Source organism: Lytechinus pictus, chromosome 11, assembly GCF_037042905.1.
Source record: "Lytechinus pictus isolate F3 Inbred chromosome 11, Lp3.0, whole genome shotgun sequence".
In the NCBI taxonomy this organism is placed as follows: Eukaryota; Metazoa; Echinodermata; class Echinoidea; order Temnopleuroida; family Toxopneustidae; genus Lytechinus; species Lytechinus pictus.
In genome coordinates this window covers 12,510,684-12,534,898 of record NC_087255.1, presented here as the reverse complement: position 1 = coordinate 12,534,898, position 24,215 = coordinate 12,510,684, and the positions used below count along the sequence as shown (strand labels likewise).

Below are 24,215 nucleotides of genomic sequence, written 5' to 3'. Positions count from 1 at the left end.
TATGGTAACTGTCGGGTAAAACTTCGAACAAGTCCTTTCATAAAGGCTCCCCAGGATCACCAGCTTTACGACTTGAGAGTTCACTTTCCGAATTGATGTTGGTAAAAACAAGATTACAATGGATGACAAAGACAATGTTAAAGCCAAGGATAAAACACTACTATGGAAAAGGCATATCATTAGCATTTATAATGATGGTATTGTTCTATAGAGCATGGACACTGTCTAAAGATGCTCATGACGCAAGCCAAGCAACAGTTCTCTTGTATAATTATATTAAACGAGCCACACAAAAAAGCAACTTCTGCATATAAATTACACAACGGAAAAAAGGGTACAAACATTGGCGGATGCTTAATTTTGCAACATTCACTGGAATTCCTAGCTGCATCCTGATGGAGCCTATAGTGCCCTCCTGCTTTACTGATTAATTATCTCACTGTCCAGAAGACAGTACAAAAGCACCGATAATTACACAGAAACTCATCGGCGCAGATAATCCGCTACCAAGATTGAGCACCAATTGCAACTCCTAAACAACAACGGTAAGAAATTCTTTATTGAATCTGGCTTGGGCAGGTCTTTGTTAAGGATCAATAACTTTCCAATTAAAAAAAATACATGACACGTAAATTCTTCAGTATAAAGCCTTTACTTGTTTTATGATGAATTAGTTTTCATCTAAATTCACAAAATACTCTTTCAGTACAAGTGAACATAGTCATTTATGCGGTATATTCCGGTTAATTTTATCTACCATAATCTTTAACCTTTTGGTTAAGTTTTTGTGATGACACCACAACATGGCTAAAGTTCATTGACCATAAAATAATCTTGAACCTTTTGGTTAAGTTTTTGTGATGATACCATATTACATGTATATGATGTATATGACCTGAAACTCATTCCAAGTAATCAATGACAGTTTAAATAACTTAACCTAGCTTAAGATTTGAAAAAGTGGGAGATATAATGCTAGTATTTGACAAGGGGCATAACCCATCCCTGTAGACCAGCATCCGAATATACCACGCTCATACTAACACTAAACTCCTCTTTAAAAAAATCGGTATGCCGGTTCTTCTGGACAAAGGCCGGGAACTCATCCACGGGTATCCGGTCACTTTGGGCTATCGGTTCAACCGATGCTACCGGTTTCTTTTCTGGTGACGTCCATGCCCGGCTCGGTGGGTTGGGACCTGGTGAGTTGGCCGTTTGTTGCAGAATGTTGTCTGTAGAACTTAGTTCCTCCATGTTAACATAAGGAAGGACGTCTTTCCCATTGCCATCTAGATCATCCATCCCGGTCCCATCTGAAACCATATAAATTAGGGTTTGTTCAATTGAAGATCCGGGATACACGTGCCATAGCAAGGAATTTAATTAAATGAAACGAAAGGAAAGGGAATAGAATGAACTCAAAAGAATATAATACAATAGATTACGAAACAGAAGTATACCTTTCTTCGATAGGTGATTTCTTGAATTATATATAACAATATGTACGTCTATATCAATAAGCCAATATATTTTTATTTGATTTGATTTATTGATTTCCGTTTCCACAATTGTACATATTATGATAAACATAACATAACAGTGTCGAAAATACTACAAGATATAATATAATATATATAACACAATCATAGATTTAAGGAACACAATTCAATAAATAAAGTTACCTCAGATAACATTTGTATTTAAAAGTATTATGTGTTGATTATTTTTATAATTCTATTAAAACTATTCTAAAAAAAAATATATATCCATGTTGGGGGCTTAAGGAAATGTGCTGGCACTGAGTTCCACAGCTGAGAAGTCCTTGGTATTGATTTGATGTATTCACGAAAGATCTACTAAAACGCATCTTTTCCTTTAACACCCGCATGTCAACATCGGTATTTTTCATTCTCATTTGTGTGCGTGTGTGAGGGTGTGGGTGGGTGGGTGTGTTTGTGTAAGTCAATGTCTTATTATATTGCAACTAATTTTTCCTCTCTATGTAATGCGCTTTGCATCTTTTTAGAAAAGTATTATTAATAGTAGTAGTAGTAGTAGTAGTAGTAGTAGTATAGGAGTAGTATTCATCTACCGCAGTAGGCCTATAATACCCATCACTACAAATAATACAATGACAAGTTCAATGTAATGACAATGATACCTTCTTCATAACAAGTCTTGGGTGTATTCACATAATGCAGTGACTCTTGATTTCTTCTTCCTGTCTTCGTCTTCCTACAGTAATACAACAAATGAGATTAAATGTCAATCTACATGTATGTGAAAACTGTAATTTATATTCAAGGATATTTAGCACCCTCACTCGGTATGTTTTATTTTTCTTTTTCTTTATAAAGGGTAATTTGAACATTGATCTTGTTTGTGACCTCACATCAGAAAGCTACGTCCAAAGATTATATCCAAATATAATCAGCACATTTCATGTCAGAGACATAAATGAAACGTTTTTTATGTGATGGAATTATACAACTTGATACAATAACTTCCAAACATGTTTACAATATGTATCCTTAAACCATGGACCTATTTCGTAATAGGTCCATGCTTAAACCAACAATTACCGCAAAGTATATATTGTAAGCATTGTTGTTGTTTCTTTGTACACTCTAACAAAAAAAGGAAGAGTAGAAATGGTGAGAAAGGACCAGAGGGTAAAAGGCGTTTTTCACCCTGTTTAAAACGCAGTAACTAAGGAGTGATGTACCCCTTTCCATCTCAATTTAGAGTGGATAAGCGTAAAATAGATAGTTAACAAATCATAGAAGCAATGTTGAAGAGAAAGCAATTTCAGAATAAATTATCCCTGATATAAATCCCGTATATTTCATAAGTGTTGCCTTTGAAGTAATTTTTGTGTATAATATATTAGTGGATCACATTAAATGAATACCAAAAGTTGGAACATTGCTAAAGGCCAATCAATACCAAGTAGGTGTTTATACATAATTATGTGAGCATCATATGCCCAAGAAAAGGTAGCAATATAATTATGAAAATGAAATTAGATTACCTATTCCGATATCTTACGAAGAGTATAATGACAATCACAATCAAAATAACCAATATGAATCCAGCGGAACATCCAGCAGCAATCGACGTAACATTATTTTGTCGGCTCATACTACCCGGTTCTACGGTAGGCGTGGTAGGTGGTACCGTGGTAGGCGGTACAGTTGTAGCTACATGACAAAAGAAAATGATGTATTTTCACTATCACTATAATATACAGTATTGTATAAATTCACCAGTAAAAAAAAATATCGTACAAGTATTCTGTCCGAAATTGGATACTTTAATCATTGAATCTCTGAGTTCTTAGCCAATAATAAGCGAAGTATTTGATAGGGGCAACATGCAGTATATGGTACAGCCACTCCAAACAATAATTAACTTTCCATACGATGCAATGGAATTAAACTATAACGCTGATGCTTTGACTAGTCTAAGAATACCAATTAACATTTTATTGCAGTATCTAGTGTTCTCGGGAACGAGCCTGTACTGCAACGAAAAGTCGCTAATGACTCATCGATAAGTAAAATCTAATAATAAAGTAAATTCTCATTCATTAATCTCGAAAAAAAAGTTTGAAATGAGGTACTCACGGATTGGAAGAGTCATGAATTGACTTTCATCTCCTTCGGCTCCTTCCCCATTCAGACCCTCTCTGACAACACTCAATGATAACAAATACGTGGAATCTGGTTGTAAATCGGTAATATTGCGATGCAAAGTTTCATTCTGTAGCATTCTATTTGATTTGGTAGAGTTCCCAGTCCTTTGCTGGTCAGGTTGTGGAGATGGTATCCATTCTTTTGTGACGTCATCATCCGATGATCTGACGTAGATGTAATAACCAATGATCGGCCCATCGCCCAAGTCTTTTTCAGGAGTCCACGGACGCCACATGACCATCACCTGATCAAGTCCAATCGTGGAGACAGAAGGTTGTGTTGCAAGTTCTGGAAGTACTGTTGATATGGAAAGAGACAATTAGAATAAGGATGAGTGTCATGGGACAAGTCGTTAAAACGATTTCTTCTTGTTAACACGAGTCTCTATTTAAAACGCGTATTGTCGTCACTAAAACGGGTCATTTTATTAAAACAGGTATTCTCGATAGAATTTATCTTCTCGTCTGAACAGCTATTTTCATCAAAAAATTAATGTCACCTCGAACGAGGGGGTGGGGGAGGCAAATTATATTTCTAGTTACCGCATGGCCGGGCATGTTTCATGTCACAATCAGCCATTTATTAATTACCAGCCTTACTATTTATAACTGATTGTATGGCCCAGACCATATCCAGTATGGTGCAAGGGCATTTATTGAGATAAAATCAACAGAAAATTCCGTACAATTAACAATATCTAAAAAGTTTATTACTTGTCGATTGGGAGTTACATATGAAGTTCAGTTAACACTTGGAAGTTGAGATGAAATTTTGAACCTTATAACAATTAAAACAACGTCGTCATGGACATAAGCCATTCCTCTCTATACAATTTAAGACTTATTCCTTCGTTCGTAGTATTTTCATCCCCAAGTATAACTTTTTAGTTATGTACAAACCATAATATTCTCTCTTGGGTATCCGGGCATAGCTCATCGGCCGTTGAGTGCCATTAATCAAACCAACCGTACAATAAAGGATGTCATCTGGACCAACAGATTCCAGATAGAAGGACCCTCTTGAAACATTGTCCTCGGTTGAATAGTTGGATTGGATTATTGATGCTTGACCGATAAAGGTATCATTTCGAGATATGTTGATACTTTCTGATGGCATCGATTGGCCGATGGAAGAGAACATGCAGTGGACAAGGGCTAGGCCGGGGTTGGTCTTCTCGGTTTGAATGCTGAACCGATCTGTGGAAGAAAAAAAAAGAGTAAATTAGAAATTAGCACCATGAGCTAAACATAAATGCTTTCTCCTAACCAAACACTAACCCTAATCCGAATCCTCACATTTATAAGGTGATTTTGCTAGAAACCCTATCAAAACCCTATCCAAAATGGGCAGGAGTAATTGTAGCTGAATTAAAATGTCTCTTGATTGATGCATGCCGCATTATTGATCATTAATAATTGTTCATTTGATTTTATGATTAGGTTTAATAAAATGTTTCGCCAGAACGAAAGTAGCAGAAAAAAATATTTTTTGTTATTCATTCATGTTTCGTTTCTAAAAGTGGAAATTATCTAAACACGAATTGAATATACCTTGCATTTATTGAGCACTTTTCAGAAACCACGACGTCATTATTTTGTTTACTCTAACCCAAGTACCCACGCATAATGAACTGGTTGGTATTTCATAAAGTTGTTCATAAAGTTACGCATGACTTTACACACGACTGCAACACGCACTTAGGTGGTTAGTCAGCTACATAGGATACATCATTTAGCACTAGAAAGGGTCAACAGTCGTCATAATTTATTTGTAACTTACGAACAGCTTTATGAAACACCCACCCGAAATGGTTTGATAAAGACGTAGGCCCTACCTGTTTGGCATTTATCTCCAGACCTTCTCAGAGAACATGTCTCTGAGAAACAAGACCCGGTAACACTGTTACAATCGGCTGATCCATCAAAACAATGGCAAGTACTGGAACAAGAATCATAGCATCCAGAATCTAATAAAAATGAAAAAATAAGACAGTGTAATTTGGGTTTCATATCTGAAGTATTAACTTTCGACCTGGGGCCCGTTTCATAAGGAGTTACAACTGTATTAACTTTTCCATTATGGCAACTACCATGGTAACCTTGATTCTGATTGGCTGCTGAGCCCTGTTGCCACAGCAGTTGCCATAATAGCAAAGTTACAACATTTGCAGGGTCTTTATGAAACGTTTGTGTGGAAGGCAGTGCGAACACGGAGCTAAGTAATCCCATTTTCCAGAACCAGGATATTACTACTCTTTAAATGCGTAAGTGCTAATCTGGTTCCCAATCACACTCCTCTTGGAGTGAGAAAAGGGACCAGTCATTTTGGAGTGGGATTTACATCTTTTGAGAGTGCATTATACCTCCTTCTGGAGTGAACTGCGCATTTTCTTAGACATGTTGTGGTCTGTACTGGGAAGAAGAAGGAGGTAGATTTTCAAAGGGACTTTGCTGCTTACATAATCTGCAGTTATCATAGGGTCCTTCAGGATCTGGGATATACCCAACAGCACACTCGCCCTCTGATTCTAGACAAGATCCTGTAACCTTATCACATGGGCGTCCGTCAAGGCAGTTGCACTTCTCTGTGCAGTTGTCTCCGTAGTAGCCATTACTGCATGTGTAAGGTACTGCAAATTCAGAGTAAAAAAGAACGGGAAACATGGATGAGATTTCCTTAACATTCTTTACATGAGATATGATCCATCAGCTACAGCTGTCTTATCAGTATCATCTATCATTTGCCCTTTGCACCCCATATCAACTTTGCTCTTTTATTGCTTACAAGAAATCGGTACAAGAAAATATCATCATTTAACCATTAAAGAGGATCATCATTCGTTTTTTTAGAAACTATTTCCAAACGTTCCAAAAGTATTAAGTGTTAGAGGTTATAAAGCTATGTTTATCAATGGAGGTACTTTTACCTTCATGGTTTTAATAGCAAAGATAAATAACAGCTGAGGAGATGTATACAACAATTACACGCGTGGTTTATTTCATTTTTCTAATATCCTCATACGGCAGTGTACGGTAGAAGTAGTAGCTCTGATACTATGAAATTAATGGATTGATTATCCCTAGTACTAATGAATTTCATTTGTAATTCACTGATACCTAAAGACATACCTGTATAATGGTGCTTTTCGACAGACATCCATGTATTCACGTGTAAAAATTGAACCAGTGATGTATTTTTTTTTCTTTCTCTCATTTTGCTCTGAAGCACCTTGGGCATCTAATTAAGATGGAAAGTGCACCGCACAAATTCTTCTTAAATTATGTAGTATTATCATTCTCACAACGTTAAAACTGCTTGTTGAACTGTTTAGAACCTACCTTGACAAGACGGTCCAGACCAACCATTCTCGCATCCTGCTGAGCAGCTTCCATTGTAAGGGTTACACAATGATTCCTGTGAGCAATGGCAATCTAGAATACAGTCAACACCAAACCTTTTTTCCTGGCAAGCTGTGAGGTTTCCCCAAAAAACAAAGTAGGTAGAAAGATTTACCATTAACGGCTTAATAGGAACTTCGCTATCACATCAAGGTATTTCATTACTTAGTCCTGTATTTCTATTTTGGTACGACTTTACAAGACGAATATCAACCAATCAGTCATTCTCTGATTCATGCACATATTAGCAGAATTACCGTTTTTTGGCCGTCAGGGAGATATGATTGTGAACTGGTCTACGGAAACATCTGTGGGACAGCCAGCCTTCTGTCTGCATTTTCTACAAACTGACCCCGAAGACATGTTTCTTTCAAAACTGCTAGTAAATGTATCTACTCTTGTTCTAGAGAAAATACAGGGGATATTATACTCCCTTATAATGAAACAGGGGAGCATTTTATCAACATTTGTCGTCCGACAAGTCAGATCCGAAAACTTTCCTTGGTTTTGATTGGCTAAAAAGCAAAGTTCTTGTGGTAACTATTGGGTAAAACAGACTTTGCCTGAGGAAACCTCGGGCGAGTCCTTTCATAAAATACCCCGGGATCTATACATAACTTGATACTCACTTTCATTGCAGTAGACTCCTGTATAACCAGCCAAACAGTTGCATCCATAAGGGTCGGGTAGACAGATCTGACTTCCGGCACACTGGTCCAAAGGCTGTCCTGAGCCACATTCAAACTCACATGCCCAGCCGTATCGATGCTCACCACAAGCTAGAGAGGTTAAAAGATGAAATCAAGCTCGAATACCGGCGGTCCATTTCATAAATAGTTAGCAAAGCTATTGCAACTTTGCCATTTCTGTAATTTCCCTGGAAACCTTGATTTTGATAAGCTATTGAGTTTAGTTGTTACTCTTCATAAACTGGGCCACAGATCATAGGTTAATTGTCACTCCCCTGCTGAAATCCAGCTAAATATTCTGACTGCTTTCTAGGTTAGTCAATTTGGCAAACATTAGAAAAACGTGTCATTGTGTCTCAATATTATTTATGTATCATTATTTGTGTGTATCATTGTTGGTATATCCACTTGCACTCCCCTAATCAGTTATATTGGGAGGAGAGAGGCCTGCGGGTCACAGTGATTCAGTTCACTTTTCGCCTCCCAGGCACAACAAATAATTATATTCACCTGTTAGGCAATTCTTTCCAGAGAACCCCGGCGGACAGACACAGGTCCCTGATTGCTGATGACAGATCCCTCCATTGTAACAATTATCACAAACACCTAGGCAACTAGGAGGATCCCAACGTCCTTCTGGGCAACCTGTCAACAAAAGATACAAAGCAAGAGATATCATGTAAATGATAAGATAATAAGACCCGATACAGTTTTTGAACTGTGAAGTATGAGAGTCAATCAGGCAAGGCTTTTAACGTGTCAACGGCTAAGCTGGGTAAGGCCCCCATTCCACTGATCTGAGACTCTCAAAATACCGAAAATGCACTTGGACGAAAACCAGATTAAGGATTACAACAACAACAACTACTACTTCTACTACTACTACTACTACTACTACTACTACTACTACTACTAATACTACTACTAATACTTATTTGAGCAGTCTCCAAGATTACTGAATTAACAGTCTTTGTAGAATGGTTTTAAAAATTCCTGAAAGGCCACTGAAAGGCCAAAGATAACCCAATAAGATTCCTGTAAGTCATTGAATACTGTGGAAGGTTCAATGAGAGACCATTAGGACGAGTAAGAGATCACTAAACGATTATGTTGTGTACTGCCAGAGATGTTTGACAGATCACTCAAAATCTCTAAAAGACTAACCAAGACCACTTACAGAACTCGGAAAAAGTCACCAAGTGCCCGAAGAGAATTTTGAAGGACTGACTGAAAATTCTTGTCTTTCTGAAGTTAGACAAGCCTTACGTTCTTTCGCTGTTCTTTTAGTGATATTTCAAGGATCTCTTGATCTCCATCCCCCCCCCCCAAAAAAAAAATGAGCGTCTGTCGAAAGATCATGGAAATACAAACAAGCTAGCCCTTTGAATGATCATAGAGTACATCGAATGACCACTGAAACACAATTCCATTTGTTGCGATCCCAGGTGCCCCCCTTTCTAGATTTTTGTGTCTTGTACAGGCTATATTGGAGAGGGTCATCTTCTCCCACCCCCCCCCCCACCCCATGGACAAAATATCTAATGAAATCACCGCCTGTGCATAACACCAAATTGTTAGGATTTAGGAGAATCAGCGAAAAATAATATGAGAAAAGAAACATCCCAGTCGTGGCAGTGGGATTCTTCTCAGTGTCACATTCTTTTTGCCTTTAATACCAATAAAAATATCAGAAATACTGTTGACGTCATTCATGTTACGGTTTAAAGACTTTTAAATCATTAGCTCACCAATCACGATCAATCGAATGAAGCTTTGTTCATGGTTAATGATCTCTCCATCCGTGTAAGTCCCGTAGACATCAGCATCTTGACTCTCTGCCATTGTGACGTCATGGTGGAGCTGTCCCATGCTCTGGCCCAGCGTCGAGTCCAATGAATTGAGGTTTGAGAATCTCCGCCATATCACCTTCGAGAGATCCATGTCCATCTCTAGTTTACTGACACCCAGTGATATGTTACCCCCAGGGTAGACTGACTTCGTGAATCGACCATCAGCCGGTTGATACTGTCCTATATGGCATGGAATTTCATCAGAAGATATCTTAGAATATTTGAGGTGTTGTGACTCATTGGATAAGTCTCAGTAGCACTATCAGTAAGAAGGATGATAGCAATTGTCATTACTACCAATTTCTATCCTTATTGATGGAAAAAAAGAGACAGATGTATTACTATCTAACGTTACTCCACAGTAAAATAAAGTGCGATGGCACAGCTATAAGAACGATCCAACAAAATTCTATTCCCTTATATTCATTATTATTTGCCTTTTTTACATAAATCAAATTGAATAAAAATAAAGATTAATTATACTTACTTGAATGTAGCAATATGACTGTTGATACCGAGGTTGTTGATCCGGCGGGTGACAATGAGGCCTTGCATTCGAACACACCCATCCCATTAGCATCTAAGGGTAAGCTCTGATCAATGACTACGGGTAAGGAATCCGGGTTCATGGCCTCATTGACCCCAGGCACGGTCAGGTCATCATCAACAGATGACTGGCTGAGCTTTACAAGTCTCTGTGTGGTGACAGTGATGGTAGGATCATCAGCATCAGGAGAGCTCAAGAGGCACAGGTACCTCAGAGCTCCGGAGTCGGAACCGAATGGCGTTTGGGTTGCGGCGGTTAGACGGATAGGTAGAATCGGCTCCGGAGCTGCATGGGAGAAATATTAAACGAATAGGTCAACTAGATGAATCCATATTTTTGTAGACCTAAAACGGATTTGAAATGGTCTTATTATGATCTCTATTGATTGAAGTAGATAACCTGGTTCATAATTTTCAAGATTAATTTTCGGTTGGTTACTCTATAAGCATTAACAAATCGAGAAAATTTGGTTAATCTAATTAGAAAACAACCAATTTCAATTTTCATGGCAACTTCTCTACTGTACCAAAGCTTCCGTCTCTGTAGGATCGATTGTTCCGCTGAACTAACTTTGGCTACTCTTATACCCATTTGCTCTGACAGTGAAATGTCAGGAATGTTTAGATAAATACCCAGAACAGACGCAACTCACCTATAGTCAAATAAAATACCTGTAAATGAGTAAAAAGCTATATCATTAGTTTGTTGAAGGTTTCATCCGGCGGTTGTTTGCCTAGTTTATATTTGTTTCATTCCATCTTCTCTCATAACCCTACTTTGATTAATTACAGTTCGGGGTTTTGTCTCACATTGGTTGACCAATCAAAATTTACCTCGCGACTTTTCGCAGACAAATCGTGTTGCTGCGGTGCACTCCCTGACACTCCAGCCACCGGCTCTTCGAATGTAAACGCAGTCATTGTTTTCACTGGGTTGAGGTGTAGATCCCTGTGCCCATGGAGGAAAGCTGCAGGAGAATAATTCACAAAGTAGATAGTACGTGTATTAAGGCCACCGCACACCTTACGACTGTTCGCGATCCGATTTTGGAACAAATCGCACTTTGCTCATTTTCTGAAAATGTGAATGGAACATATCATTTTATTTGAGGTTAAGATTAATTGAAAGAATACTAATATAACCATTTTGAAAGATTGCAAACCTTTATTTTTGAGTAAAGGCCAAATTAGTTTCAAATCGTAGCCAATCGTACGACTGCTATGACGTCATTACGACAATATATATATTTTTTTTCTTTTTTTTTTCTACCTTTTCTTTTCTTTCTTCCTTCATTTCCCTCTTTTGTCTTTTCTTTTCTGTTCTCATTTTCCGCTCCCTATGACTCTCTTTTACTTGGTCCCCATGGAAGACCAGCCGCACATATAATTGGTGCAGCTGAATATGGGTTATCCAACCGTCTCTTGTCTTAAGTTTGATCTTTTAACTTCCTTAACATGTTTCAATCAATCATTTTTTTTTCTTTTCTTTTTTAATCAATGTTTAGAATTTATTTCATTATGTATGTGTATGTTACTCCTTGTATCTCTTGTATATATATTGTTATGTATTTTTTTTATGACGGAAATCAAACAAACAAACAAACAAATATTAAATTCGCTTTTGTTCTAAGGTGGATGATAGCATAGTCACAGATTTGAACATATGTATTCGTACGGTGATTTCGAACATTACACAGTAAGATATTCCAAGTCTCAATATTAGCATCAAATTCTACAACATTTTATTATGAAATCGGGTCGTAGACCAATCGTTAGGTGTGCGGTCGCCTTTAGGGACTTTACGACGAAGGACGGGAACGTTCCCCAAGAACGCTTAGTACTCCAATAGAATTCTGTTGAACATGTGCATAATTATCTTTTATACAACGCTGATCACTAAATGAACGTCACTTTAACATTTTAAAAAAGTGTCTAACATCTTTTCAAGAAACATTCATTAAAATAAGAATGGTTAATTGTTTAAACTGTCAAACAACGACTGTGACGTAATTAGAGTAGACACATGAATAATTTTGCAATTTTACCCGCACGCAAGGTATAGGGGTTTTGTTGCTTACATTTTTTGCCCAACTTTTAACCAACCCTGCATGCATGGGCAACATACTGTCCGCACAACTAGTGGTTAAAGTCTGCCTAAATCAGGTAATAAAAGCTAATAATTTGGGAAATAAATTTGCTCAATTGGATAATAATTGCCCAGAATATAATATATTTTGGTCATTATTGGTAATTTTTTTTAGAAATCAATATCCAACAGGTTGACAAACTACATGTAAGTTTCTTCAGAATAACAGTCAAATGAGAATCATTTTATGGAGTTTCCAAGGATTTTTATCACAGAATGTGGGTGTTTTGATAGATGAAATATAAGGATAATTACCTGTTTCCTTGTATAGTCCCATCTATCCATAAATATGTCCCTTCTTCCTCCGTGTCAGATAATCCTATCCAAAACGCTGTATCGACCGTTTCTTGAAGGAAATCCTGGCATTAATTTGAGAGGCATACATAACGATGTTTACTGTAATATATTTTATATAAACTGCAGGAGCCAAGTTATTGTAATGTCAAAACCAAGGCTATACTAGTTGGCTAGCATAAATGGTCGAAATACTTTAAACATTTGGGGGGTTATAGTTTATCGATAGGCATATGATTGATAGAATACAAATTTTTCGCTCAGTCGCTTTATCGTATGCAGAAAGTAGAAATAAAATTATCTAAAATGAAGGCAGGCGCGGATCCAGCTAGATTATACACAATACCTTTGAGAATTAACCGACTGTTGTGCAAAAACAAAATGACCCTATATAGTACTGCCTATTTTAATCCAGCTCGATCCGCGCTCTGATTAAGGCGTGGTCCACCTTTGAAAATCAAGTCCAGAAAAATGTTGATTTGAATCAATAGAGAAAATTCCAACAAGCATATTGTTGAAAATTTTATCAAAATCGGATGTAAATAAGAAAGTTATGACATTTTAACTAAAGTTTCGCTTATTTTTCACAAAAAAAAGTTATATGCAGAACTCATTAATTATACAATTATACAATATTTCAATTTTTACAAATTGGTTAATAAGGGCCGACGTGACTGAACCATAAAATGTTAAAACTCATGAAAGTTCGAGAGATGGTCCAGGCTGGAAATATTTATATCTCAATAAATAGAGTAAAATTCACAAAGCAAAATGCTGAAAATTTGATCAAAGTCGGATAACAAATAACAAAGTTATTGAATTTTCAAGATTTGCATTATTCCGGTGAAACAGTTCTAGGCGTGTCTTTATAAATATTCATTAGGTGGGCTGATGATGTCATATCCCCACTTGTTCTTTTGTATTTTACTATATGAAATTAGGTTTATTTAATTTTTTTCTACCAAGAACTATAACAATTGGATTGACAACTGATTAAGGGCATTAGTTATTTATTGCCGCAACTTATTTCATCATAATGGAGACACATCATTTACACATGTATGAAAATATGAAACATTTATTATTTCATGTAATAACATAAGAAAAAGGAAAGAGGGGATGTGACAGCTTTAGACCACCTAATCAATATTCATGACGATGTTCATCAAAATATTGATGAACTTTAAAATTCAATAACTTCGTTATTTGGTATCCGATTTTGATGAAATTTTCAGCATTTTGCTCTGTGAATTTTACTCTATTTATTTAGATATAAATATTTTCAGCCCGGACCATCCCTTTAATTATTATAAGAATGGATACATACGTGTGACTGATCGTCCTTCGGTTGTGCGATATCTCCGCCCAGAGTTTGACAATAATCCCTTGCATCTAGGAAGGGGAGAGTCAGCCAAGATGGCAACCTGAAGTAGTCGTTCTTACCAAATGGGATCCAATTACCGAGTGGAAGTGCTAATGGGAAATGACACAGTGAGATTTAAACTGGAAATTAGATGTATGCACTATTTAATTACTATTTATAGTGATAATAATAATCATCATAATAGTAATAATAATAAGTGTTGTGGCCCAGTGGATAAGTCTTCTGCCTTTGAAACGGAGGGTCGAGGGTTCGAATCCCAGCCATGGCGTAATTTCCTTCAGCAAGAAATTTATCCACATTGTGCTGCACTCAACCCAGGTGAGGTGAATGGGTACCTGGTAGGGAGAAATTCCTCGAATGCTTGAGTGCCTAGGCAGCCCAGCTAAAGCCGAGGTAATAATAATAGCAGGGCCCGCTGGGAGAACAGTTTTCAGAACTGTAGTGGATACCCTGGGTAATTATATCTATATTATTATTATCATTCTACTAATCATAATAGCAACAATAATATAATCAATAATGATAATAATATGATATACAATAAAATGCTGATAGTTATTGTAACAATGAAAATTAAATAATAGTAATGATAATGATTATAACAAGAAAATTAAGTGATAAAATGATGAAAGTAACATCGATATAAATTATGGTGATCGAAAACATCAATAAGATGACATGATGAAAAAAAAATGAAATTAGCGTATTGATGATAATACTGATTGTACCTTGATTTAATTGACAAGCAAATCTGAGTTGAGCATAACATGTTTGTACTCTCCATCCATTCGGAGACAATTGAACACAATCCAAACCAGAGTTCGCTGTAGGCTCGCCATCTTCCCACCAAGGTGAACTAAGAGAAAAGTAAACAATATTGAGTTCATCAATTATTATTGGGGAGCTTTTAATCACTCATGTTGACCCTATAAACACAGATATATGCTTTTCACACTGCATTTCCTTAACCTCATACTATCCTTAACCCCGGACTATCGCACAGCTCATTAATATTAATGATTTTTGCCACACATAGCGTGATTTACGTGCAATTTCGACTTCTGTGATTGGCTAATTCTTAGCCCCAGTTTTCCTTAGCCCTGTTTCTTTTCACACTGCATCTGTAAGCACAATTGTGGTGCTAGCATTAGCACGGCAATAAGCCGGCTAACCCTGCTTTTTTGCAGGGCCAGTACCGTACTATTTTCCCTGCTAGCCCACTTTACCAAAATGTAGTGTGAAACTGAAGTGGGCTAAGCTTTTTTTCTTAGCCCCATACTATTTGTTCCCGTAGGTCAAGGAAAATATGTGCAGTGTGAAAAGCATATAAGCCATAGTGACACTGTTTTCTTATATCATCCTCATTTTGAAAGCTTTTAATGATATATGAGGCTTCCAAAACTACAATTCTATATAGGTGGATAGTCCAAAGGTTTGATATAATTCCAGAAAAGTTTTTCGTTAGCAGCGGTTGCGCGGAAGCACCCCCCCCCACACACACACACACACACACATACGCATACACACACTTTTTTTTTTAACAAGTGCACACCTGGTTACCAAGAATGCATACATTTTCATTTATTTGAATGCAGGATAAAAGAGCATGGTCGATTAAATGCCTAGGTGCCGCGGCCGGGGATCGACCCCCGGAATTTCCATTTATGGTCAGGCGCCTTAGACCACTCGGCTACGGCACCTCACACACAACACACACACCCACACTTTTTGTTATAGACGTGTATATCGAGAAAAAAATTGAGAAGAGCTGAGTACCTTCCTCCTAGCAGTGTACCATCCTCCCATTGGTATGTTCCTTCTTCATTGATATCATTTAATCCAATCCATACTCCAGAACTTCCACTATCAGCTTGTAATAAATCCTGCAAGTGATGCAAAATACAAACAGATTATGACACTTCCGAGGAGACACGTACGCTTTTCTATGAATTATGAGAATGGTAGTTGGTTTGAGCAAACCGTACATACATATTATAATCTCGAATAATATATTTAGATCACACTTGCAGTTCTGGGACTCTTTGGAGAACGAGTTGCAATCAATCACAAATAAGATAATGATAACGATAATAATAATGATGGAGATGGTGATAATAAAAATAATGATAATAATAATCATCATCATCATCATAAATAATATTGATATGAACAATTATTTAGCGCTTATCTATCGCTGCATACTATTATCCGACTTTAGCACGGCTACCATGATTAGGTGCTCCAGCATTCAAGGAGTTCTTCCTACCGGGTACCCATTTACTGCACCTGGGTGGAGAGTGGCAAATGCAGACAAACGTCTTGCCAAAGGGGGACGCGGAAAAAAAACGACTTGATTTTGAGGGCGCGTTTCATCAACAATTGTCATGACGAAGGCCCCGTTGCATAAAAGTTACCATTATGGTTACTTTTCCATGTAATGGTAACTTGCTAGGAATCCTTACTTCTGACTGGCGTTGATACCACAGTAGTTACCATTGGATGGCAAAGTTACCATAAGAGTAACTTTTATGCAACGGGGCCCTGGAAAAAAAATTCAAATTTGGGATTGAAACTCACTGGTAAAACCCCTTCAGGGTCCTGTAACACAAAGGTTAGCGATTGATCGTACGCTTGATTTTCACGATTGATTGTAAATTGTAGTCAATGGAATCAATCGTAGAAAACTGTTCTACGATCATTGCTAAGTTTTGTGTTACGGGCCCCGGGTGACATTTACAAGCACTGTTCTTTGTTCCATAAGATGAAATTTGCTCTTTTTTAAATGCCATTGATCGACTGATTGATTTCATTAGCCAAGTCACCAAACCCTATTAATGGGTTTTATACAATAACAATAAAATCAGTAGACTTGAACAGGATAACCCATGAAAGCTCGAAAGCTTATTACCAGTGGATAGCAAAGGTTATTTTTTATTATTTTTTTTTGGCAGAGAGGCTCTGTACTTACGTTGGCTCGTTGAGATCGTGGTTGAGCGAGACTCCCTCCAAGGTTCAAACAGTATTCTTTGGCGCCGTTATAAGTTCGAGAGGTCCAGTCTTCTGTCACGTGGTAAAGAGTGTTTCCTATTGGTACCCAGCTGTTCAAGGGTAAAGCTTGAATAAGTGAAATGAGAGAATTTTTTTATTAAAAAAAAATACTTCCTTTGATTAATCCTCTATTTGCTTTTTAGATTTTGATAGTAATGTCGTTAGTAAAATATCAGTTTGACGACTTTTACCAGTTAAGTCAACAGACACGTTGCATAACTCCAACCCTACAGTGACTATGAACTTCCGAAAGTAAGATTTAGAGATGGTCAGAAAATGCAAATCTAACAAATCCAACTGTTAACACGAGGGATTATTGTACTTCCTTGGAATTTAAACGTATATTGTGGTTGAATTTGAGGCATTTGAAGAGTAAAAAGAACATTCTCTTTTATCTCTTTTCTCTTCTTCGTGTTCTTCTTCTACTTCTTCTTCTTTTTCTTCGTTTTCGATCTTCTCCTCCCTCTCCTTCTTAGTTGGAATTAAAAAGCCTTCATCTTTCAATAAGGAATCATTCAAAAAAGAATATCAGCAACAGTGATAACGGAATAGGAAGGTTACATACAAAAAAGGAGTTTTCTTTCGTGGGAGAATAAAACAGTGAATAGACATATATTCTGATATAGTTTTAAGCAAAAGTCATGTCGAAAACCAGGATGGATAACAAAATCGGGTCACAGATTAATCGATTCCATCTCCGATTGACATGTATTTCACTGGCGTACAGATGGGGGCCATGGATCACCCCCCCCCCCCCCCACAAAAAAAAGATATAAAAAAAATACAACCAAGGAAAAGGGGGGGTAGAAAAAAAACGGAAAATATTATATTATATCTTCTTAAACATTGGGTATTTTTTTCTTTAAAAGATCGCTCCAGCTTTTTATGAATTTTGCCCCATACGCCATGTTTGGCCCCTTCATTTTGTTTTTGGCTGACTACGCCACTGATGTGTTTGACTCTCTTAACGCACAAACCGCAATTGGCTCTGTAGACAAATTCAATAAAAGGTATCAGAAATGCCCCCAGCCCCCAACCCCTCCATGATTACAGATCACTAAACCCAATTTGCAAAATCCCGTATCGGTTTGATAAAGAGTTACTATGGTTGTATACAACTATGGTAACTTTGCCCTTGTTGTAACTGTCATGGAAACCTTGATTGTGAGTGGCTTCTACGACTTTTACAGTGGTAGTTGCCATAATGAAACCGGCCCTGATTTAAGGTGTGATACACTGTGAGGGGGTGTTGCTATAAAATATTTGGAATCAATTGCAAATTTCTGTTGCTAATTTACAATTGATATATCAATTTTTACTATAAGCAAACTTTATTTTTAATTCTTGTTGCAAGAAGAAGATCAAGTGCACATTTGCAATTAATTGCTAGATTTATGATTGACTTTGGGAACAAAAATTGACGTGCAACACACCCCCTCAGAAAAACTAAGTCAAATTTGCATGGAAGGTTGTAATATCTACACTCTAAAAACACTGGGGAAAAAATTTTGCCCAATATTGGGTAAAAAGAGAATCTGCATATTTGCTGGGTATTTTTTTCACCGCATATTGGGCAAAATGCATGTTTTAAGGATAAATTTCAACGCAACATTACGTAAATTTACAAAATATTTAGCATCTTTTTACCTAACAAACATGCACGTTCCCATTTTACCCAATATTGGGTAAACTTTTTTTTAGAGTGTAACTACTAGAATATTATAAGATCCCCTGAGCGCTTTATCATTTCTAGTCACCGAAACTAGTCAGAGCACAAAACAATACTAGTAATAATTTATAGATAGCCAAACGTTTTGGAGAGTAAATAGAATTTTGGTCGAAATGACTAGAATCTGGTAAAAACACTAAAACGTCGTTCCAATAGAGTGACCAGAAAATCTAGTCGAGATCTTGCTCGATATTTTTAAGAGTGTATTGGCTTTATCTACCATGTTTTCTGTCGGTCCTTACATTTCTTGTCATTGCTTTTTTTCAGTAAATTTGTTTCACAGCTTCGTCCTCTAATTTGTCCTTACCTTTAAATATTTGACAAATACTTCGGCGAAAGTTTGAACATGGATTTCTGTCCCATTGTCCATGTATGTCGAGCTGAGATCCTATGATAAAAGCACAATCGTTTTCTGCCGCTGGTGATACCCAGTTTGTATAGCTAACAGAGACCAAAAAAAAGAATTATTAGTACTCTCGAATAAGAATTAGTTTAAATTACCATTCTTTTTGGTTTTTATGTGTCCGAACGAGAAAATGGGCCAAAATTAACCAAATTATTGGCTACCAGGGGCGGAAATCTCTCCCAAAAGGTAGGGGGGACACAGGGGCGGATCCAGCCTTCGCCAATAGGGGGGGTTCGGAAATTTGTTTCAGCCATATTTTCCCCGATCGGCAGCTCGAAGATGATTTGTGTTTGTTTCTTTGAAGGGGTAGTCCTCATCAGTCACTTCTAAGCTTTATTCATATGTAATATCATAATCCTTAATTATATGATGCGAGCGCGAAGCGCGAGCTAATATTTTGGAAATTTTCATGTATTTTTTCTTAAAATTTGAACATTCTGGGCAATGTTTGTTATCGTGAAAAAAAATCTGTATGCAACTTAATAATTACTACGAACGCAAAGCGCGAGCAGAAATGAACTGATGGAAAAGATACCTTTTAAAGACTGCGTGCAGTTAGCATTTAACAATCAAATAATGCGAGCGCGAGCTGATTATTTTGAAATTTTCACCTAAAGAATAGAAATTCTAAGCACTTTTTGTAACTCAAGCAGGATAGGTATATAAGAAGACAATTGATGCGAGCGCGAAGCGCGAGCGGAAAATTTCGAGATTTAGTCCTTTAATATTTACTGAACGAGACACTCTATTCATGTTTTGTAAATCATGAAAAGGATGAGTATTAGTCATGCGAGCGCATAGCGCGAGCAGAAAATTTTTATATACGTACCTGTTGAAAAGGTACCTGTTAAGGACTACTTGCACTTAGCCATGAAGGCGTTACATATTTCAACAATAAAAAAATGCGAGCGCGAAGCGCGAGCTGAAAATTTTTGAAAATTTCTAAAGAAAGAATGGAAAATTTTAATCAATTTTTGTAATCGTGAACAGGATAGCTATATAATTCAACAATTGATGCGAGCGCGAAGCGCGAGCAGAAAAAAATCGAGATTTAGACCTAAAAATGGGCCACCCTGTTCATGTTTTGTAAACAGCCATAGGCTGATCGAGGGCTATTTACCGTGTTTAAATAAAATAAATCAATCAAAATCAATGTTTTGTAAATCATGAAAAGGATGAGTAATAGGGGGTCTTCCTACATCAATAATGCGAGCACAAAGCGCGAGCAGAAAAATTTTGATATTGTGATCTGAAACTGGATAATGATTTAAATAGAGAACAAGTTGAGTATTTTAATAAACATGCGCGCGCGTGTTTCATATTTAGACCTAGAATCAAGGCATTCTAAATACATCTTTAATCATGAAAATCATGAAACTTTGATATTCCGATCTGAAAAAAGAGTCAATTACAGCTTTATATTTCAAGCACTTTGTAGGAAAATTGTAAGGTGGATATGGATTGCACTTTAAAAAAAGAGCTAAAATTGTCATTATTATTACTTTGAGTTTTTATATAGGACCGGGACATCCTTACGACATGTCATGAAAATGATGACTATCTTCCTATTCCTCTTGCTAAGCGCGAGATGAAACAAAAGGGACAATTTAATTATTAAATTAATATCATATTTATTAACACCTAATGAGGGCGCGAAATCTTATGATATTATGGCATAAGAAATGGACATTTCACTTTTGTAATTATGAATAGGATGCATCAGTTAATATATTTTTAACCATTAATGTGAGCGCAAATCGCGAGCTAACATTTTTGATAAACCGTCATGAAAAGGGGATTTTAAGTAGTTTGTTGTATAATCAATATTAAAACATACATAACTCGCCAATCAAAATGCCAGCGTGCAGCGCTAGCTGATACGTCTTGACAATCAGACCTGAGAAGGGATATTTTGAAAACTTTATGGAATATATGAAAATAATAGGTACCTGATAAATCACAATTTGCAAGCGCGCAGCGCAAGCAGCAAATGTTGATAAAATTATTCAGACCATAAAACTGACATTTTTACAGAGCACTTTTTAAAAATCAATTTGTAAATCACACAAAATAATGAAAGTGCGATCTCCGAGGTGAAATATGTTTTGTATATTGACTTCTACACTTGATATTTGAGCTCCATATTGAACAAGATATGTAAATCACCTAACAGGCAATGCGAGCGCGAAGCGCGAGCGAAAATTTTATATAGTGGCACGAAAGATTCTTTTTATTTTCCAAGTTTTCCCCTCATCTTATTTTATGCACTGGTCGTCCTCCTCTTCTTTTTCTCCTCTCTTTTTCCCTCCTTTTTTCCTTTTTCCTTCTTTCTTTCCCGTTTTTTCCTTTTTTTGCTCCGCCAATAGGGGGGGGGGGGGGGGCCTCGGCCCCCCTGGATCCGCCTATGAGGACAAGGGGCGGGAAAATTTGACAAGCAAAAAAAAGGTTATCATCCCAAAAGTACGGTCATCTCGTCCCAACTCGTCCCAAAATACATGTTTTATTTCGATTTAGAATGATGTATTTCTTACCATCATAACAGACAAAAAATAGTAGGGGGGACATTTGATATTGTGTCCCCCCTACTATTTTGAGTAGGGGGGACACGTCCCCCCTGTCCCCCCTGGGATTTCCGCCCATGTTGGCTACAATCTACTTGCAAGTGTTCGGTTGATTTTGACAAATTTCAGCGGTCGGACACAATCATATTAACCCAGAGAATGGTTATTTTGACAAATCATTTTTAGAATGAAAGTGCGTTTGCAAGTTTAATGACCAGTCAACCAACCACTCTCTAACTTTTTCTTTTCTTCTATTTTCAATCAATTATTTGGCACTCTTTCTCTCGATATTGAGGGTTTTTTATTATTTCATTTTTTTACTTTTCAGATCAAAGCAAATGTGTAAGACAAAGCAGTATTCAATAAAAAGTAGGCCTACTCAAGACTGTGACGGTCGCGGTCAAATCGAGCAATGTGCGTTAGGATTATTACATGTTTGGTCTTCTATCCCTGTATTGTATTACATATAAATGCAGAATAAAAAAAAAATAGAAGAATATTTATATACAGATTTATCTCTCTGTCTATCCGATTATGATAATCAACTTTATGATTTTGTATCATTGATTAGCTGCTGCATTTTAAAGAAATATTGGAATATTAGTCAGTCGGGGCAACGAAAAATGCTAAATAGTATTGTATTTATGTGGTTGAGGAGATTATACATCAATAATTATTAATTGGAAGTAATCCTTTATGATTTTATCTTATTGTTATCTCCCATGTAATGCTCAGTTGAATATATCCATATCTCCGTATCTATATGGAAATTGCCAATATAACTACTATTATTATTATCATCATCATCATCATCGTCGTCGTCATCATTATGTTTATTATCATCACCAATTTTCCCAAAAATTATTCCTCTCTCTCTAAACATTTACCTTGGAGCGTCTCCATTGATGTACCGCAGATTGCCATTGTCATTTCTATTCAAGCCAATCCAGTAACGATATCTGTCGTTGGAGCTTGAAGGTGCCGATACCAAATTTTCTGCGAGAAATTCCTGTGGATGAACGTCATTCAGAATCATAACATAAATACTTGAAATGTGGTGCATTATGTTCAAAGTGCACAACAAACACTATGTTGTTGAGCGGTGTACATAGCACCAGTCATTCTACTCCGGTTTTAAATTGTTGGTGGTAATTCAACACCTGTGGGTGTTATTGCAACACCTTTGGTTGTAACTCTTACTCTTTGGTGCTATTTTCAATCTCTTGGTGTACTTTTAACACCCAATGGCGTGATGCATCTCGGGACACAAATTGGTGACATTCTTAACACCCCCGTTTTTTCACAGTGTGTTATTCTATATTGCTTGTTCGTACTTTTACACTCTTTGGTGTTATTTTCAATCTCTTGGTGTAATTAATCGTGTGGTCCTCTCGGGACGACATCAATTGGTGTCATTTTTAACGCCCCAGTGTAAGCACATCGGTTTTTCACAGTGTATTGTTCTATATTGCTTGTTCTTACTTTTACACTCTTTGGTGTTATGTTCAATCTATTGGTGTACTTTTAACACCCAATGGTGTTGTCCTCTCGGGACACCAATAGGTATCATTCTTAACACCCCAGTTTAAACACATCAGTTTTTTCACAGTGTATTATTCTATATTGCTTGTTCTTACTTTTACACTCTTTGGTGTTATGTTCGATCTATTGGTGTAATTTTGACACCAAATGGTGTGGTCCTCTCGGAAAACCAACTGGTATCATTCTTAAAACCCCGGTTGAAACACATCAGAATTTCACAGCGTTTATTCTATATTGCTTGTTCTTACTTTTACTTCTTTGGTGTTATATTCAATCTCTTGGTGTAATTTTAGCACCCAATGGTGTGGTCCTCTCGGGACACCAATAGTTGTCATTCTTAACACCCCTGTTTAAACACATCAGGGCCCCGTCCTACAAAGAGTTACGATTTATCCAATCAATCTCAACTTTTTTTTTCTACAGGAAATTTGCACAATCTCGAGCTAAAGCCGGGGTAATAATAGCAGCGCTTTGTATCCTCTGACAAAAAACGCTTTATAAATCCAGCTATTATTATTATTATCATCTCCTTATTAAACAAAGACAATCACACTGAATCTTCAAGAGAATGACGATTGTATCAATATACGTCATACCTGGAAAATATTTTGAACAAATTTGCATTTTAGATGTTGATGTTGCTAGCCGTCCATAGTTATGATTGATCGGATCGATCTCAACTCTTTGTACGACGGGGTCCAGTTTTCACAGTGTATTACTATATGAAGTTGCTTGTTCTAACGTTATGCGCAATAGTGGTGCAGGGGCCCGTAACACAAAGCTTAGCAATGATCGTAGAACATTTGTCTACGATTGATTTCATTGACTACAATGTACAATCTATCGTGAAAACCAACCATACGATTAATCGCTAACCTTTTTGCTACGAGACCCCGGTGTAGAAAAAGATACCCACAACTGCCGCTT

General features: G+C 36.9%; 1 protein-coding gene across 1 annotated transcript in view; it reads right to left on the bottom strand.

Moving 5' to 3' along the window:
- Positions 1–24,215, bottom strand: part of LOC129270827 (uncharacterized) — a 48,894-nt gene that overhangs the window by 21,153 nt on the left and 3,526 nt on the right. The window contains exons 3-22 of the mRNA XM_054908158.2: positions 22,634–22,755; positions 19,087–19,220; positions 16,971–17,116; positions 15,779–15,885; positions 14,731–14,858; positions 13,946–14,091; positions 12,580–12,683; positions 11,013–11,146; positions 10,120–10,464; positions 9,531–9,812; positions 8,293–8,427; positions 7,723–7,872; positions 7,034–7,165; positions 6,154–6,324; positions 5,530–5,661; positions 4,595–4,891; positions 3,627–3,992; positions 3,032–3,200; positions 2,162–2,235; positions 1,045–1,313 (exon numbers count right to left, since the gene is read on the bottom strand). Coding sequence (XP_054764133.2) covers positions 1,045–1,313; positions 2,162–2,235; positions 3,032–3,200; positions 3,627–3,992; positions 4,595–4,891; positions 5,530–5,661; positions 6,154–6,324; positions 7,034–7,165; positions 7,723–7,872; positions 8,293–8,427; positions 9,531–9,812; positions 10,120–10,464; positions 11,013–11,146; positions 12,580–12,683; positions 13,946–14,091; positions 14,731–14,858; positions 15,779–15,885; positions 16,971–17,116; positions 19,087–19,220; positions 22,634–22,755 — 3,543 coding nt within the window. The remainder of the gene's footprint in view (positions 1–1,044; positions 1,314–2,161; positions 2,236–3,031; positions 3,201–3,626; positions 3,993–4,594; positions 4,892–5,529; positions 5,662–6,153; positions 6,325–7,033; positions 7,166–7,722; positions 7,873–8,292; positions 8,428–9,530; positions 9,813–10,119; positions 10,465–11,012; positions 11,147–12,579; positions 12,684–13,945; positions 14,092–14,730; positions 14,859–15,778; positions 15,886–16,970; positions 17,117–19,086; positions 19,221–22,633; positions 22,756–24,215) is intronic.